General features: G+C 39.0%; 1 protein-coding gene across 1 annotated transcript in view; it reads right to left on the bottom strand.

Annotated features, from left to right (window-relative positions):
* Nucleotides 1-1294: 1294 nt before the first annotated feature.
* HSF2BP (heat shock transcription factor 2 binding protein) overlaps nucleotides 1295-18319 on the bottom strand; it is a 30985-nt gene continuing 13960 nt past the window's right edge. Inside the window, exons 6-8 of the mRNA XM_005151711.3 lie at nucleotides 17373-17490; nucleotides 10453-10556; nucleotides 1295-1936 (exon numbers count right to left, since the gene is read on the bottom strand). Coding sequence (XP_005151768.1) covers nucleotides 1728-1936; nucleotides 10453-10556; nucleotides 17373-17490 — 431 coding nt within the window. The 3' untranslated portion in view covers nucleotides 1295-1727. The remainder of the gene's footprint in view (nucleotides 1937-10452; nucleotides 10557-17372; nucleotides 17491-18319) is intronic.

Genomic DNA, 18319 nt, shown 5'->3' with positions numbered 1-18319 from the left:
GCGAATGCCCTTTAGTCTTTCTCAAACTTTAATGCTTTCACAAGTTGATATTCCAGGAAATTACCAATTATCATTTTGATCACTTTAGGATTAAACTCTAGGAGGTTTAACTAGGAAAGCAAGATAAGAAAACAAATCCAACAAAAGCATGCTTTAAAGAAGATTTAAATGCTTCCAAAAATCCGCACTTGGTAAATTCGATGTATTTACCCAAACAAAGTGGAACCCCATGCAACCCTTTCATGTATGTGAGATCTGTATCTTAGCCTTCATTTCAGACAGTCCAAAATCAGACTGCTACCATCTGTAGCATCTGAGGCAAATATTATAAGTGATTTATTACATTTCTAACTCTGAACTTTCATTATTCTGCAAACAGCGTAATGGGAGATGACCTATACCTTAATTTACACATTTTACGATGGTCTTCCTCTAAAACTGTCTGCCAATCATAATATTTAAGTTCTACAATGTTTACTTCATATTTGAGAATCACAGAATTGTCTGGGTTGGAAGGAACCTTAAATATCATCCAGTTCCAACCCCCATACCATGGGCAGGGACACCTTCCACTAGGCCAGGCTGATCAAAGCCCCATCCAGCCTGGTCTTGAACACTGCCAGGGATCAGGCAACCACAATTTCTCTGGGCAACCTGTGCCAGTGCCTCACTAACCCCATAGTAAAACATTTCTTCCTAATATTTCATCTAAATCTATAGAAGAATGTTTTCTATACATTTGGATTAGAAATTCACATTGTATTTTGTTAATACAAAATTCACAGCTGAGGGTTCACATCTAAAGTACAGGAACTTTAGAATGGAAAAAGCTGCTACCACAACATTGCATTTCTCATATGCCATTCCATTGAACAGCATCACCGAAAAACAGCTGGGTTTCTGTCATGACAGGAATGGATGCTATTTTTTTCTAGAAAAATTTGTAAATTCTGCCAATACTATACACACAAATGTTCGCATTTACCACCGAGGTAAAAGAGGTGTACACAAAAGTTCTAACAAACACAACAGTTGTGAGAGAATACAGTGCTCCTCTTGACAGAGCAGCAGTTCATTTTAGGCTCTTCAGCACACAACGAGGTACCATAGACCAGTAGTTCATTTCCTTTTTTCAGGGCTTTTAAAAAAAACAGTGGCTCTATTTCTGTTATACCTGGCAGCCGCAGACTGGGTCAACTTGCAGTTTGAGTGAATCTGTATGTGAATTTTGAAAGCAGAATCCATTTCATGCTACAGAATTTAAGTTTTCTTTTATTAAATAGAGATGGTGAGAAATAACAACATTAAAACTGGAACTTGGGATGCATTCTGACACAGAAGAGTTGTGAAAAAGCAAGAAAGTTGGACCAAAAGGATTACTTACCACTACAATAAACTATATATTGTCAATAAAAAAAATTATTACTTTACTCCCTATATATAGCAAGTAGATAACATAACCTGGATCATTTCAGAAACTTGTTACCAGCAAAATCCTACTCAAAGAAATTAAGTCTGTCCCATCTCTAACAGATGACCTGACATTGTATTTGGGCAGGCAAAACCCACTTTTGCCCCAAATATTATAGTTGGGCTACCCAATTTCTGAACAGGATTTTGTCAGAGGAACTTAGGCAGAGGCTTTTTTTCAGTCAAGCCTACCTCCAACAACTCTTGCAGCATAAAAATATAAGATAGACGTAAGCAGTTGATGTCATAGAGCTCTTCTATGCTTCATACTCAAGTATTTTAAGATCTTCAAGTAGTTCTTTTGCAAGTGCTTGCAGATCTGCATTGCGGCTCTTCGACAGTGCAATGATACGCTGAAATGGCAAAGTATCACGCATCTCAGAGGCTGACTTGACCAATACTTCCGGCTCCAGAATCACAGACTGGAGGAGCCGCAGCACATGAAGACAAACTTCTGTATCTGGGTCTAAAAGTGGGGGAAGAAAAAATCCAGTGCTTACTAGAAGTGAGTCCAGAAAAGTAGCGTTAAAGCTCTACAATGCCATTCATCGTGACCCACCAGACAGGGAATAACTGAAGTTTCATAATTCACAGCTGTCATGTGGTGCTGGCTGGCTCTAGAAGGAAACTGAAAACCTCTTTGCCCTTCTCAGCAGCTTGTGCTCAGCACTGCTTGGGAGGGAGAGATAACTAGGAAACTTTCTCTTGTTTCTCAAATGTTGGAAATGCTACAAATCAGGGAATTTATCAACTTGGATTTATCAAGTCAGTAGCCAAGAGGTACTGTTGGATGCAATCTGATTTAAGAGCAGAACAAGCTATGTTCCATGACTACTCAGAGTTAAAAACAGACGAACTGATCAAATCTGCAGTCAACCACCAGGCTTTTTCTTAATTTCTTTTACTACAAGCCTTCAGATTTCTTCAAAGCTCAATAAAATATGAATCTTTTTAAAACTTTCTGGTAACCTTGTATAACCTTCCAAGTGTTTAACTCCATCTACACAAAATTGTAATGGGTACTGAAGCTAAGCACTGATGCTTAGGAATGCATCAGAGAAATGTAGCAAAGACCTTTGACTGACTTAAGCTAGGAAGACATAACTCTACTGTTAAGAGCACAGGATGCATTTTTAATTACTGAAACATTAGGAGCATTATATTTTAATTGCTCACAACAGTCCATTTGCATTTAGTTGTTTATAGCTTAATCAAAAGCATCTGGTAGAAAGCCCCAGTTTTGAACTTCCCCATTCTGCATATTTCAAATGAAAATGTGTAATATATTTTTATGGCTGAAGTAGTAATTTGTTCCACGTGCCATGCATTTTTAATGTGTTTGTCATTAACATACCTAGTCTCCAGTAAGCTTTTGATGAAGCCTTGTGCAGAAATGTTGCGAAAAATTAATTTGGATCACAAAATCACCACAGAGACCAAAGTCTCACTGAAGGAACATAAATGCAGTGCAGCAATAAACCACACTGTACTGAGTTTGAAGGAAGCCTTTGGTGGGATGAGGCAAATTCTTTCCTTTCCTATCTTATTTAATACTTAACACTGGTGACCTGAAAAAGGACTGAGCAGAATTATTCATTAAAGCATACGGAGAAATGTTGAAAGCACCCAGGAGAGAAAGCAGAATATCATGGAAAGTGAAGAAAACTATGGCTTTAGGCATGAAACTAACTGTTGAGATGGGGATTTTTAAGTAATTCCCACTAGCACATGGCTGAAGTACAATATTAAAGATTGTGACATCTGAGCTACAACCACAAGCCAAGCATTCACTCTCTCTTCCTCCATTTTCCATGACAAGTGACAGATGCAGGTCTTTTCTATCATACCTTCTTCCCTGTTTGAAGTATAAACCTCTGAAGAAAAGAATTTTACTTCCTCCTGGGAAACCAACAGAGTGGGATATAGTCTTAGGACACAGGAATTGTCCAAAACCAAACAATAACATACATTTTCTGTGCAATGAGAACTGCAGCTATTTGGAATACTAGACAAGTTTAAATATTCAAATCAGTATTTTAAAAACTAAATGCACACGCTGCAGAAGCAGCCATACGCACAGAACAGTGACTGTTGCCACCTGGGCTAAAGGCTCTAAGGGGTCTCTTTCCATCATCATTTCCAGCAGGTGCCATTTTCTGAGAAGTCATAATTCACAGAGAAATGCTGCAACTCAGCCTCGCAGACAGCAAGGCTTTATGTCCAATGTCTTGGACAGCAACCCTTTAGTGAATCCTTCTGAAAAAAACCTGGGTGCAAGTTTTGGTTTTCAGATTTGTTCTGACCTAATCAAAATATGACTAAAAGCCTTGAATTCATCCTCCCATTCTTTTAATTTTTGTCTTCATGCCTGCCAGAGGTTGCCTGCTTTCTCTGTACTTAGTATTATTTTACATTTATTGACCTGAAATAGCAGCAACAAACCATAGCCCAAATAGGTAAGAAGAAATAAGATTTTGGGAGTGAAATCTATGTAGTTCATTACCACTTTTCTCTGTGTGACGTTATTCCTCCAAGAAATAAAGCCATTAATACTTTTAATGACTTGCAGTACTGCTGGGAAGCTTCATATATGCACAATGTTTTAAGTCCCTGGATAAAAAGTGCTTTGTTATTAATACTGTTATAGGCATTTCTGTTACTATTATCAGCAAATGTTTAAAGGCTGTAGAAGGTAAAGAATTGATCAGGGAAGAAGTGTTAGCAGGGGAGCTAACAAAATTAGGATCTGTAGGAGATCAAGAAACAATTTCCAGCTTGACAAGCAAGAATATTTTCCAGTAAGAGCAAAGACATTCTAGGAAGAATCTCCAGCAGCAGCCAGGGCAACTCAAAGGCTTGAGTCACTCAAATGAAGAACAGATTAGGCACTCAGGCATATAGCAAAGGAAAGAAATGATCCAGCAGCAGAAGATGACTTAATATGCATTTAACCTCTGGTTGCATTGTTGTGCATGTATTCTGAGATGCTTCAAGTTAAATAAATACATATGCCTTAAAATATACTCCCTTAGGATTACATGTGGTTTTGAGAATACTACTTATTATGGATAATCATGTTTCTTAAGAGGATTAAAAAAACCAACCCAACAACCTAGAAGTCTTTCTTTTGTCTCTCCAATCTCATTAGGGATTTTTGCTAAAACCCCTGTCTTAGGAACACTCAGAAGACATGTAAGGAATCTTCATTATTCAGCATTATATTTATTTCAGTAGCTTCCAGATTTAGTCATTTCTACACTAGCTGAGTAACATTTTGTTTGAGCAAGATAAAAAAAATCCTTTAGCTGTAATCAAATCACTGCATCATATCCTCCCAACAACTAGCACACACATCTCTTCAACTAACATTTCAAAACCATAGTCATTATTTCTGGAGAACAGGGGAAGAAATCAAGCTGCTTGCCTCAGTCGGTGATCACAAGCATCACATAAGCCTACCACCACCATAAAACGCTGATGCAATTTTAACAAGGTGTTGAAACTGCTGGAGTTTGCTGACGTTCTGCTAGCTGCCAGCACTACCGTTTGATGTCACTGTCTTTCAGTCACTGACAAAAGCAAGTGATAGTATGGACAGATTTTAGTCACATCTGTCATTAGCACCATGCTCTCAGATGAACTGTTCCCTACAGCAGGGTTTAAGTAATTGCCTTACATCAATGCTAAACAGCTTATCTACAATTGGTTCCGAGTTGTGTGAACTCAATTTACACGTGGCCATACCATTCCCTGGCCACCTGAATGCAAGATTTATTACCACTAACCTGTTTACAGCTATTTTATGTACAGAAGCAGTATTCCAAAAGCTTCCCACCACTGTCATTAAGGTCATTCAATTCAATTACTGTCAGACTCTAGCATGAAGGGGCAACCTTCCACTCTCCTTTTTGTTTTTATGGACTTGTCAGACTACCTATGTTCACAGCATGCTCAGCACAGACAGGGCCATGGCTTACCCTATGTAAGATCTCTCTGCATTGCCAAAGCTGGCAGAGTTGAGCCAGTATCTGCAGCAGCAGAGAGTTTTCCAGACATTTTTGTAATGCTGACAGGTCTGAGGAGACAAGAAGTGTTGCATTAAAGATGCTATGTGGGGAAGGAGCAGGAAACAAAAAGAAAACAGAGCTTTGCCGCTGCAATTCCTACGGACACAGATACCCTTTCTCTTTGCATCACATTTGCCCCAGCTTCTGTGTAACAGCTGGGTTTGCTGCAGACTCCTCTCACCTAGCCAGGTGGCTGCTCTCACATGCGGTTCAGCTAACCAGAATTCCTCACTCTCTTACAGACCCACACTTGTTGCACTTTCATTTGGGAAACCCTTGAGAGACTGCCAGGGTCCGGAATAAAGCAGCAGTTTGGTCCCAGTTTGCCCAACTGCTACTTAGGGGCTGTGAGTGAAAAGGAGCTTGAGCAGACATTGCTTTGCAGCAGGCGGGTTTGTGGGTGAGCTATTAGATACATCATCCAGCTCCTATCAGTCCTAGCTTGGGCTTTTGAGGATTCCCACAGTAGCTACTGAATGGGTAAGAATATAAGAAAAAACCCCAATGTTTTACAGCAACAGATGCATTTCCCAGAGTTAAGGTTTTCTTACTCTCATTCACAAAAGGAGAAACACTCCGCTTCACAGAAGAACACCAGTTTGCATGAGTCTGATGCTAAGTACGGCAAGGACCTAGTCAAGAACCTCTGGCTCAGATGGCAAGAAGAGCCACACAGCCAGCGAGATCCATGTGGGCAAGTACAAGCAGCTGCTTAGAAAGGAGTATGGAAAAGGGCAAGCATCCAGCAAGACTTCCCCCAGCCACTCTTCCAGCCTCTCAGCTAACTCTGCTTCAGGGATTTTGTGCGTCAGAGCTGACACCTCTGCATTTAAGAAAATGGATGTGGCCTTAAAGGGCAAGAAGGGCAATCCTCTTTTTAAGATTAGTTTCATAGTCTCCAGAGCATGAAACTGCTGAGCACTTGTAAGACTGGTTGAGGTTTTTATTTACGAACCAAAATTTGTCTTAATACAGACATCAGTTTATAAATAGGGAGGTTCTGTTTGTACAGATGTCTTTTAAATAACACACTGCCATGCAAATAACCTGAATTTAAAAACCTCTCACTGCCATAAGCAAGTCAGAAAGAAAAGCAAGGCATTAGAAACCTTCAGGGTTAGTCACAAAAAGCAAATATTGAAGGTTGCAGGCAGCATTAGCAAAATGAGAATGTGCTTCATACAGGCATTTATAATAAAGACCGTCATTTGCAAAGAATCTGGATAAACAAAGTTAGATTTCCGTATGGAACTGTGGTGGAGGAAACTGAAGGGCAAGATCTAAAATTAGTCATACTTCTCTTGTTGTCTTTCGGTTAATGAAGTACCTGGAGCAGTTTCCCAGCTATAGATGTGAAATGTCATTGCATAATCTCTCTGAATTCTACACTTTCTCATGTATCCATGGAAAGCAATCTTTTTTAACATCACAGACTTTACTCATAGAAAAGTGGGGGAAAACCAAAACAAAGATACAGAATAGTAAAAAACAGAAACAACCAAAACCAACACAAAAAACAGAGAAGAGCCTAGACCCTTATTCTCCAGCACCCATTTGTTAGTAGATATTCTGTATGATCAAAAACTAAAAAACATAAAGCTAGTCTTTGTTATTACTACCTGAGCTGTTTTCTTATTCTTTAGAAGGTCCTTGGAAGAAAAAAGTCCCAGTCTACTTCTTTGGGAATTACAGAATGAAAGTCTTAGTACATCTGGAGATGTAAAGCCTCAAAAAAAAAAACCTCAGAAAACTCAGGTGAATTTCTAACCAAAATTTATAACTTTTTTCTATTGCTGAGAACAGGATTTTTTAAATCTGAAAGTTTTTCAAATTTAAAAAAAAAAACAAAACCCTTAGCCAAGACATCAACACAGGGACAGCAGCTGATGGAAAAAACTAAAGCTGCCTATTTTCTGCAAGATGGGAACAGCTGCTCTGCAAACAAATGGTGCTCTGCAAGAAGAGAACTCTACTGATCCCAGAAGCTGCTCCATGGACAGAAATCTGAGTCATCATTCACGTGTTTTCTGCTGGCACCAGCCTGGGAAGATACAGGTAGGCTTAGCTGATACCTATGCAAAAATACAATAGCTACATAAGTTAGCTGAGAACGTTAGTGTTGCTTATTAAAGTGCCCATCTTGTAGACAGTGTTTAAAAAAGCAGGAAAAAAAATTGCCCACCTCATAAAGTGCTACAACTGCAGAGATCTGTGTTACCTTCAAAAAATATGTCAAACATTTGTTTTTCTCCTGTTATCAATATAGCCTATAGCAGAAAGAGCTATTAAGAATTCTTGTTAGCAAGTATGAAGTCATACCAGCTCATCCAAATTTTCCAGACAGTAGGACAGATGAACCCAGTTTACTGGTAACATTCTTACTCCACTAGAAATCTTCATTAGATTTTTTTCCTCCTTTCTCTTCCAATACATGTATTCAATGTCAAGGCATATTCCTGTCTCTTCAAAAAGCCTGCTAGACAACCTGAATCAAATACCTCTCTGCTTCAGATACTACAAAGGGGAATAAAGAAAATAAAGGTAATTGTTTGCTCTCTTCACTTAATGTGAAGGACATTCTTTTTCAGGGGGCAAGACAGAGCAGAGACTGGAATTCAGAGAAGGAATTCGAAGGATTTATCAGCTGCATACAGGCCAGTGGGAGGAAAATGGCCTTGATGTATAGATTGAGGTCACAGACACTTGTAGACTGACGATGGAAAAGCAAACAGGATGATTCTCTGAAAATAAAAGTCAGAGGATGATTTCTGGGGCCTTTCTTAGTGGGAATGCTGATAAAAGCTTACAGGACTGTGGAAAGCTGAATCATCTCATAAGCCTTAATCAAAACACTCTTTGAAGAAGCTTCCTGCAGGAAGGCAGCATACACAGGATACCCTGCCAACAGAGTGTAGCACTCTACTCTGTTGCATGGATAGAACTGTTAAGACCTTATGCTGTAGCAGCTCCAGGTGTTTATAAGCTGAATCGCGGCTATCAGAAGCTGAAGATGGTAGCTACAGAAACAGAAGAGGAGCAGGAGTGGAAGGAAGCTAATAAGTTTTACAAGTTAAAATATTTAGAAATAGATTATATGTAGAGAAAACTACAGAGATCTCATACAAAATAAATGGAACAAGGTTGAGTCTTGGGTCTGAGCTCTCACCTGATACATAAGCTAGTCAGCCCTCTCCCTTGACAGTAAGCAGACTTCCTCCAAAGTCAGAAATCTGAACCAACAGATGCAGTTTATCTGAGAATCTTCCTCCTTTGCTGTAACTGGAGAACTTTATTATCAAAAAGTGAAGGAATTAGCCATGCCTGTCCTTCCTTCTACAACCCAGCCATGCACAATTAACACTTTCAAAGTGCACAGTAGCCTTCCCATTTCTTATTGTCATTAACAGCTGCAAATTAATTATAACTGTGCCCCATCTGATCCTCTCATGTAATCCAGGAGCCTTCTTGAAAGACCAGACTGCATCAAATAATTAGCTTCTTTGTTTTATTGCAATATTTAGAAGGGCATACTTGGGACTTACGGTTAGACAGGGGTTTTTAGGGTGTTTGGGTTTTTGTTTGGTTTATTTTGGGATTTGGAAAAGGGATTTTGTGGATTTTTGCTTTATTTATCTTTTTATATATAATAGCAAAACATAAAGGAGAATCTGGACTAACAAGTACAGCATAACAAAGGACTGTTATTCAATGTCCTCTCAGAATGCAGCTTTTCTCAGACTATACCAAAAGAACAAAACTGGTGCTTTCCAGCAGTCTTACAAGGGCTACTTAATCCTCTGAGATCCCAGAAAAGAGAGCCTTTGGCACTGCAAAGCAAGAAATTATTCTGTGAAAAGCACAAGTACCTATATTTTCTGTCAAACAGTTGAGGGAACTGTGAGCAGCAGTAGCTGTGAACAGTAGCTTCCAGTATACCAGCCCAAACCAAAGCTTTTCCAAAACTTCAGTACCAAATGAATTCCTTGAAAAAGCAGACACAGCCTCTCTCACTTCAGCTGCTGTTTGTATTTACTACCTGTACTTTAGAAAAGCTTTGCATAGCAGCAAAGGGTGCCTGGATGATCAAGCTGCCCCAGTCCTATGAACTATGAATCTTCCCTCAGACAAGCCACAAAACCTTAAGAAAGCTAAGACAGACTAGCTCTAGGAGCCATTCTTAGGAAGGACAAAGTCATGGCTCTTTCAATACTGCTGTCCTTGCTGTCCCTTACAAGCTGTGCACACAGCTGCCAGCCAAGTCCAATGTACATGGGGAATATCAGTCTCTCCTGGCTCCTACATCAGGATTTGAAGCCTCCAAAAGAGCAGAGCCTTGATGTCACTCATGTACCTGAGGGTGGAAACAGAAGTCCCGGACATCCCTGAAGTTCTCCACTGTCCAAAGCTGGGAATAGTACTCAAGCCCTGCAAGCCCAAATCCTATTAGAGCACAAGGACTCTCTTCAGCTGTAGAAAGAGCCACTTTTGTCACGAGTGAGCATAGTTACAGAGATAGGTTTCTTTCCCCATAATGTGTTAGAGCAGAGTTATACTTTCTTTTGCTAAATGGCAGTGAACTGATATACAGTTTCCCCTTACAGTTTATTTTAAAGTTGGTATGTGAAAATACAGGTGGCTTTCTTTAATCCACTTCATCAAGTTTCTCCATTCTGTATTTCTAATTCTACTACTCATAAATTTTGTATTAATGGAATATTACATACAGTGCCAAAAATGTTACATGATATGCACATCATCTCTCTTTAGCTATTTGCCCTTTGTGTTTACTTTTAATCTGAGAAAAGCTATACATAATCAGGTTACATATACAAACTTCTGTTTCATTTTCTGCAACACCTATTGCCAGTCTACAATCCCAGAAGTCACAATTCACAAGGCTCTTTGAGCAACTTACCATTCAATAGCCACCAAAGCAAAGGAATAAAACCTGGACTTTCACTGATGTATTTCAAGCCTTTCAAGTTGATACTCACATTGTAAAGTGACATTAACATTAGCCTAAAATCAAAAGAAAAAAAGATGTCATGTCCTTTAATTTCTTTATGTTTTAGCATCTTTTGCTATTTATGCCAAGCATGTACTGATGCAAAAACCTATTCTAGTAATTTATGTTTTGATAAGAGAGACATATCTCAAATTATATATAAGCAATGTTGTGCAAAACCTTGCTTCTACTGTTCAGTAATGTATTGCAAACTTGTGGAAAAGTACCCCATGAGTACTCCACAAGATTCATTCTGAGATGTGCAAAACCAGGAATTTGGCTTCACATGACCACACAACCTATACAATAGAGCTTTTGTGGTGATGATCCCCACTGAGCAGACATCATCTCAAATAAGCTGTTTGCCTTGACAAACGAAAGGGCAACTAGGAAACACAGAAAGCCAGACTGTATACTGAGTACGAGAAACGTCGAAGGTAATCTCTGCTCCATTAGTTGTGCAACTCTGGCATTTCTGTATGTTGACCCTCCACTCAGCTGAAACGCAGACACACAGCTTAGGCCATCCTCTTTCATGTATCTTCCTATTCCTCCTGCAAATAGGAGCAGGTGCACTACACAGCCAGCATACAGTACCCACAAACATAGTCTCTCTCCACTAACAGAAGTAGTTACTATGCCTACAGAAGCATCTGGAAGAAGGGAACAGGCCTGAAGGAGAAAGAAGGTAGACCCAGCTCAGCTTAGCACACCCTAAGCTAGACTCACCCCTTCTGCAATGGGCCATAAAGTGAGACCCTGCTGTGGAATAAACAACTGCTGGTCTTTTAAAATGTCATCACTGACTCTCCTATTCACTCTGCCTTCAGGAATCCAAACTGATTATGTTCAATGTACAATGGGATGGTTTTAATCGTTTTTTAAAAGTTAATAACACTGGAATTTGGTTGTAAAGTGTTCTCTTGTCTAAGCACAGATCAACACAAGGATAACAGAAAGCCAGATGGCATTCTCACCTACACCTCTTCAAAATTATTTTCCAAATAACATTTGGGCCCAATCAGAGCCGTATTTTTTCTCCCCAGAAGGTGATTTCTTTTCGTCATTTAATGTGGTCACTGATGTTGAAGGACAGAACCCATATCCTGTCTTCCCGGTAACAGAGAAGATCTGTGGCTTGGCAGCTAGGAAACATTTCCTTAATTGAACATTGAAAAAAACCTAAGCTGACATGTCTGACGAAGCACAACCAAGACTGCCCCTTTCACGTCAGTGTGTAAATGACAAAATAAAAATACACATAGTAAGTATATGTTCACTTCAGCCACATTTTCGGAAGCTTCTAAACCCAGGATTTCCTAATCTGTCAGCCTCCTAAAGTAAGAATTTCATCAGTCATTTTGGGGCTGCATACATCACTGATTACAAACTAAACCAAAGTCTCAACTTTTCTACAGAGAGAAAACAAGGTAGGCTGGAGAAGGCTCTGCATTTTACAAGGACTGCTCTAGCCTGCCTATCCCACTGGCTTCTCTCACAGCCGCTCATGCTTCCTGTCATAGAAAGGGGGCTTGGCTACTGGTAGCCCTCAGCCTTAGCCACAACAGACCTGAGGAAATGTTGTAAGCTACAGAAAGTTGCATACAGAAATAGCAGCTTTGCCTCTTTATGCAGATAAAGCTCCTGGGTCAAAATTTACATTTACCTCATCTACCTGCTTTGACTGTCAGACAAGTACAATAACTTGGGGCTCAAAATGAGTCTCCCTTTCCAGAGCTATCCAGAACAATTGCTAATACTTGATGCAAAGCATTTTGTTAAATCTTCTGCAGTTTCCACTAAACTAAATTCGGCTCTCAAACATTTCATCTTGATGTTGTTACACCATCTTCCATGTGGTTTTTATTGTTTTGGTGGATAAAACCTTTTCCAGCTAAGCACAGTCTCAGTGAGCTTAATGCAAATTATTTCCCTCTAACTTCCAGTAGGAACAGGACCCAAAACTCAAAAGCAGAAAACATCAAGACAAAAATTCCCGCCAACATTAACAGGACAAACTAATGCTCAGCTTCTTTCCAAATCAGATCACTGCCATACTATGAACTTCAAGCCAAGAGGCCCCTGATGTTCCCCAAAAAAGGGCCATGCTCTGGAGTCAGAAGTCATCTTTGAAATTCTTCGACCTTTTTAGCCATGTCCTCCTGTCCTGCCTTTCATGAAGATCATCTTTACAACTCTGCAGTTTAGCTGGGGGACAGTGCATTAATGCACTTTATGACATGTAATGATGAACACTATTACTTTTTATCTTATCTTTTTTCAAAGATTATAACACACAAGTCAATCTTCTGAACAATGAAAAGCAGAGACGAATGAGCAAGGCTTCTATAACATTGATGTAACATGTCATCATACCCACTCACAGCAGGGCACCGGGTTGCATACAAAACAATTACAGAGGAACAAGAATGGGCTGGAATGTTCTCTGTTCTGGGGCCAGCTTGGCTGTTGCTATCTCTCATGACTGTGATAAACCTGCATGTCACCACACTGTCACCATTTCCAAAAAAAAAGGGAAATAATGTTATTCCAAGTAGACTTCACACCTCATGCCCCATTCTCAAATCTGAATCTGAACTTCTCAAGCTTAAGCTACTATGCCACCAGCAGACTTTTGGACATTCTCCATGCAATACCTTCAGAAAGCAGAAAAGAAAGTAACCCACTGCAGGATAAGCTGAGTTGTAAGAGGTATAGCTTTCATTGTGTGCTGCATCACTGTGAGTTTGATCACCTAGGCTCGTAAGCAGTAAGAGAAAAAAAAGATTATTCACCAGTGTGGCATCAATGGCCACAGACAAGCAGTGAGGGGTGCCATGGAACTGAAACTGCAGCTTGTAAAGCCCATACTCTGCTGTTCATACAGCCCCTGTAGCTCTTACTTGGCTTCCAGAAGCCAAGCCCTGATGAAGGCGCATAGCCATAATAACCTATAATCAGCCAGAATGAAAATGATCAATAAAATGGTATCTCATAATGGAAAGCGTTGTTTCTTGACAGTGTCTTTCATCCTTAATCTATTTGACACCAGCAGTTAGAAATAAAGTGACATAAAATGATACTGCTACATTTTTACTTCACTTCTTTGCTTTGTGTAGACAAAAGGGACAGGTGGCAGCAATCCAAGGAACTGCTGAGGTTTTAGAGTGTCAAAAGAAGGCATAATCTACCCCGTAAGCCAATGTAGCAGCATACTACTGCTAATTAAGCACTCCCACCTGAGCACAACATAGAAGCATTTCCAGGCCCTTTACACCACCTTCACCTCTAGTACTTGCACATTCTAGCAAGTATTTTTTGCAAGACTTATTGCGAAAGTGCTTACTGAAGCAAGCGTGACACACATAATTACTGGATAAACAATACTTTCTGGGTTTTTTTGATGTGAAAGGCTTTTTAATTATGTACTTCATAGTCTTCCTATTTAGACAAGACAAATTTAATTAACTTTGTGTACTACTTTATCTGTCAATGCATTCTTTAAAATCTAGAACTAAAAGCACAGCTAAAGCTAAAGCTTCTTCTCCTCTACTTAATACATGGGATTAGTACATAAAATGTACTAAGATGTACTAAATTACATAATTTCACTGGCTACATTCAACTGCTACATAAGCCAAGTTGAATATTCTTAATAATTTAATTATAGCTTTGAACAACTGTGTAAATGTTTATTGACTGCCTAACAATTACAAATGCCGAACAAACCCCACATCAATGTGAAGAAGAAAACCTAAAGTTTTTCAAACTACTGCTATTTCAGAATGGCAAAGATACCCTTGGGATTTCAGTCCCAGCACTCACATAGATGTCTTGAATAAATTTATTACATACTCATGGACTAGAATGGACACTGCAGCAGTGTTGGAATACACGACAGCTCTTCCCTGTAGATTTTTTATTTATATATACTGGTACAAGTAAAACACAGCACTGCTAAAACAAGAAGAGGAAAGAGAACTCTCTGTCAGCTTACTTCGTTTGACAGCTGCTGTGTGTACAGTGAGACTCAGTTTCCCTGGATTTGTCACACAGTAAAGAAAAATACTTCTGAAAATAAAAGCTAGAAGAGATTTGTAAACCTCAAAACTGGGCAAAGGACAAACAGATTTCTGAAAAGAACAAGCCAATGTTTTCCTTTAACAGATTAAATTTTAAGTTGATAATGGCCTTCCATGTAATAGCATAGTGATGTTTTGAGAAAAACACTGCATTTCCAATACAATGCACAGGCATTTTCATCCATGAGGTATAGTTTTAAAAGTGCATCTGTCTGTGTGTATATGTATATAAACAGTGTGTGTGTAAACATCATTTATGATGACTCCAGAGTTCATCTACACATAACTTTGAAATTTCACTACAATTTATGTTACTTATCATATCCTTATCTCTTAATTGTCTTACATTTTGTACTGCCTTACGTTCCTTACAGTAGGGAGAAAAGGGAGCTCTTTGGACACACTCTGCTCTGAATGAGTTAAGACTAACAAGCAGCTAAAAAGCCTTACATGAAGAGAATTTAAAAACAAACCAAGCAATCCCAAAACCAACTCCAAGAACCCTTCTTTGGTGGGCTGGGAGAGTGTAAAACCCCCGAAAGGACAGGAATGAGATCTAGCATAAGCAATAGGTTTTAAGGACTGAACAGTTACAAGACACAAAGGAAGCTCGTAAACAAAAAGGAACCTGACCACAAATACGGAAGACAAACACAGGGGAAACATTTTGCACTAAAACGTTTGAGCAAATTAAGGTCCTTTGTTCCATAACAAGACCATGAAGAAATCTGCTTTCTGGCATTTATGCTGATGTCGTAATACAGCAGTTTTTTTAATTAAATGGCAAGTTTAGAGCAAGGCACAAAAAAAAAAAAGAAAAAAGCTGTCTCTGTGGAGAGAGAAATTCTCAGAAAACACTGAATTCAACCCATTATAACAAATGCTTAATGCTTCTGGCTTATCAAATATTTTTTGAAACCTTTTTTTTTAAGTTTCACTGAATTTGTAAGCCTAAGAGGCTGGCCCCTGCTGAATCTCTAGCCACTTCATGGGATTCTTTTATGTATATTTTATCAGTATTGCCATACAGCAGCCAAGTTGATATCACTATGTGTAATTCTTCTGCCAAGCAGGCACATTTTGAACTATAATTAAAAACACACCCAAAACATCAGTTCAAAAGGAAGGCCCTCAAATCCAATTGCTTTGTCCAATTGTACATGATTGTACATGAACGTATTACTTCATACATCAATATAAGTATACTGATTGTACACTAGCACAATCTGCAATGATAAAAAAATAATCTGCACCCACAGACACGTATTTGCTTGAAATTCAGTGTATGTGTGTGTTTAGGAACATTTTCACTTCTCTCAAAATAAATACCTCTGATTTTTTTTTCTGTGCAGCTTTTGAAACAGTATACGTCCTCTTTTCATGTTTTCGTTTTGTTTTCTTTGTATCCATGAAGGCACAAATTACCTTTTCTTTCTTAAGCTGAAATTCTCATACAATTCTTCAGTTGGGGCTTTACAAAAAAACCCACCACTGCTGCAAGGGTTAACTACCCTGTTCTGACTACTGACCTTCAAGGCCAGCACTTGGGAAAGAGTAAATGGCTGATATCAAAGTATCTACTCACTACCTACAGCACAGGCTATTCAGCTTCCCCCTCACTACCCAGTGTGAAAAAAAGCAAGCACCTTCAGAGGGCAACTCATACTCCCTAATGTAGGTTGAGCAAGCAATCATTTGACAGCACCATCTCCTTCTATTGATTGTGGGAAAGAGCCCAGACAGTTAGCAGATAGGTCGACATCCAGCTTTCTGATAGCTGAAGCTAGGCAAGGTAAATTCTATCCAAAGTTAAGACCAAGCCTGATTTCATGCCTATCACAACACCTGCCTAAAAGGGTGCATGGATGCAGTCCATTTTGGCTGACAGGGTTGCTGTTTGTCAGATGAACTGTGACATCTGGCTTGGGTATTAATTCTTAGTGTGTGCTTGTCCCACTTATAAAAAAAAAAAAGGAAAAAAAAACCCAAACCAAAAAACCACCACACTGGCTTAAGCCATCTTCATGAATAAACTAACCTGGTGCATGTGGCAAGTGCCTGCTGCTTACAGATGAGCAAGCACTCATTTAGGCACAACAACCTGCTTGGTTCATGTATGGCCAGCTTGTAACAGCTCTGAGAAAAAGGCAAAGACAATAGTTTATTTAATCTCTCCATCAGCTGGAAAGTACAACTCTTCCAGCATCTGAACTCTGCAATGTGGCCTTTTCTTTGCCATGCTGTATCACAAGGTCCCTTCATATGCATTGTTTTTTGCAAACTTAAGTACATGGTGCTTCTGGCTACTAAGTAGCATAAATTAATTTAATTTTTGCTCGTAGCAGATATATAAATCACTTTCTGCACTAAGCAGATGTAGTCTTTTATAACCTTCATATGGAAAGGGTTAATAAATTTCCAGCATCCTCTGTGTTTTATAACTTGACCTCACACCTTCCTTATCCGACCCGCAAATCATGAGCCTTTCCTAAGGTAGAACAGTACATCCCTGCTCATCTCTACAAATGATGGTGCTCAGTAGACTTTTGAAAAGACAAAAAGCCTGGCTGAAGCTAGCATTATAGCCACGCCTGGTATAGTTGCAAGGAATGCTACTGTGAAAAGTTTCCAAAAATTATGTTGCCTCCCCAGGAAAGAAAATAATGGGAAAACGACTGTCATCACTGTGCCTTACACTGCAAGACAATGCATTTCATTTGAAAGGGACAGAAAAAAAAGTCATCATACACTTTAAATTTGGTACAGAGTCCAGGCTTCATGTCTCCCAGGAGGTGCATCATTGTGTCCAGTAATTCACGACTTGAACTAACCAAGAACTCACGGCCACATGCCAGCGCAGCCACATCTGTGAGAGAACATAAAACATCACCATAAAAATCATGTTTCAAACAAAAGTTTATGCTAATTACAGGGCCACTAAAAAGATCTGTCAGCTGTGATGAATGAACTATGATATTGATATAAAATTCCAACTATATTCATTTTCATAGCAAATACTGAAGCAACAAATCATGGTCAAATGCTTCACATAATTCTACTTTGGTAATTAAACTATTTTTTTCAGAACGGCCAGTATCCTAGTAGTAACACTTTCCCAAATTACAGAGACAAAGAAACAAAGCTTGGTAATATCAAATTCACTGTCAAAATTTATATCATAATTTATACATATTTCATAGATATTAATTTATATTTATATTTATATACCATTTACCTATATATAATTTTTATTGCTTCACCAGAGCAAGATTTCATTCCACCATCCTGCTTCCTCCTCAGGCAGGACCCAACACTCTCCTTTCCCTGCCCCCAGCATCTAAATATTGGATTTGTTCAGACTTTATTTCTGCTTTTTTGAGTTTTGGGGTTTTTTTTCAATGAAGCAATTGGAGAAAACTGTATTCTGCCTTGGTGAACTGACATAATGCTCCACACACTGGGTTTCATTACAATCTTTAATGGCACCACAACACCTAAAATCACACATTCAAATAAGCTATTAATGCAAGAATCACTTATTTGTATCAATACCCACTGCTTCATCTATCTTGCATCATATCATTAGCGTCACTTTGACAGCTGCAGTTTCACAAAAATGCCATGACATATCAACCCCATTTCTCACAGCCTTTCAAGCCAGTGGCAGATGTATTAATATAGATCTATGGGTTTCT

Source organism: Melopsittacus undulatus, chromosome 2 (assembly GCF_012275295.1).
Source record: "Melopsittacus undulatus isolate bMelUnd1 chromosome 2, bMelUnd1.mat.Z, whole genome shotgun sequence".
NCBI classification, from domain to species: Eukaryota; Metazoa; Chordata; class Aves; order Psittaciformes; family Psittaculidae; genus Melopsittacus; species Melopsittacus undulatus.
Note: the sequence above shows the minus strand (reverse complement) of the source record. Positions and strands in the feature narration are given on the sequence as shown.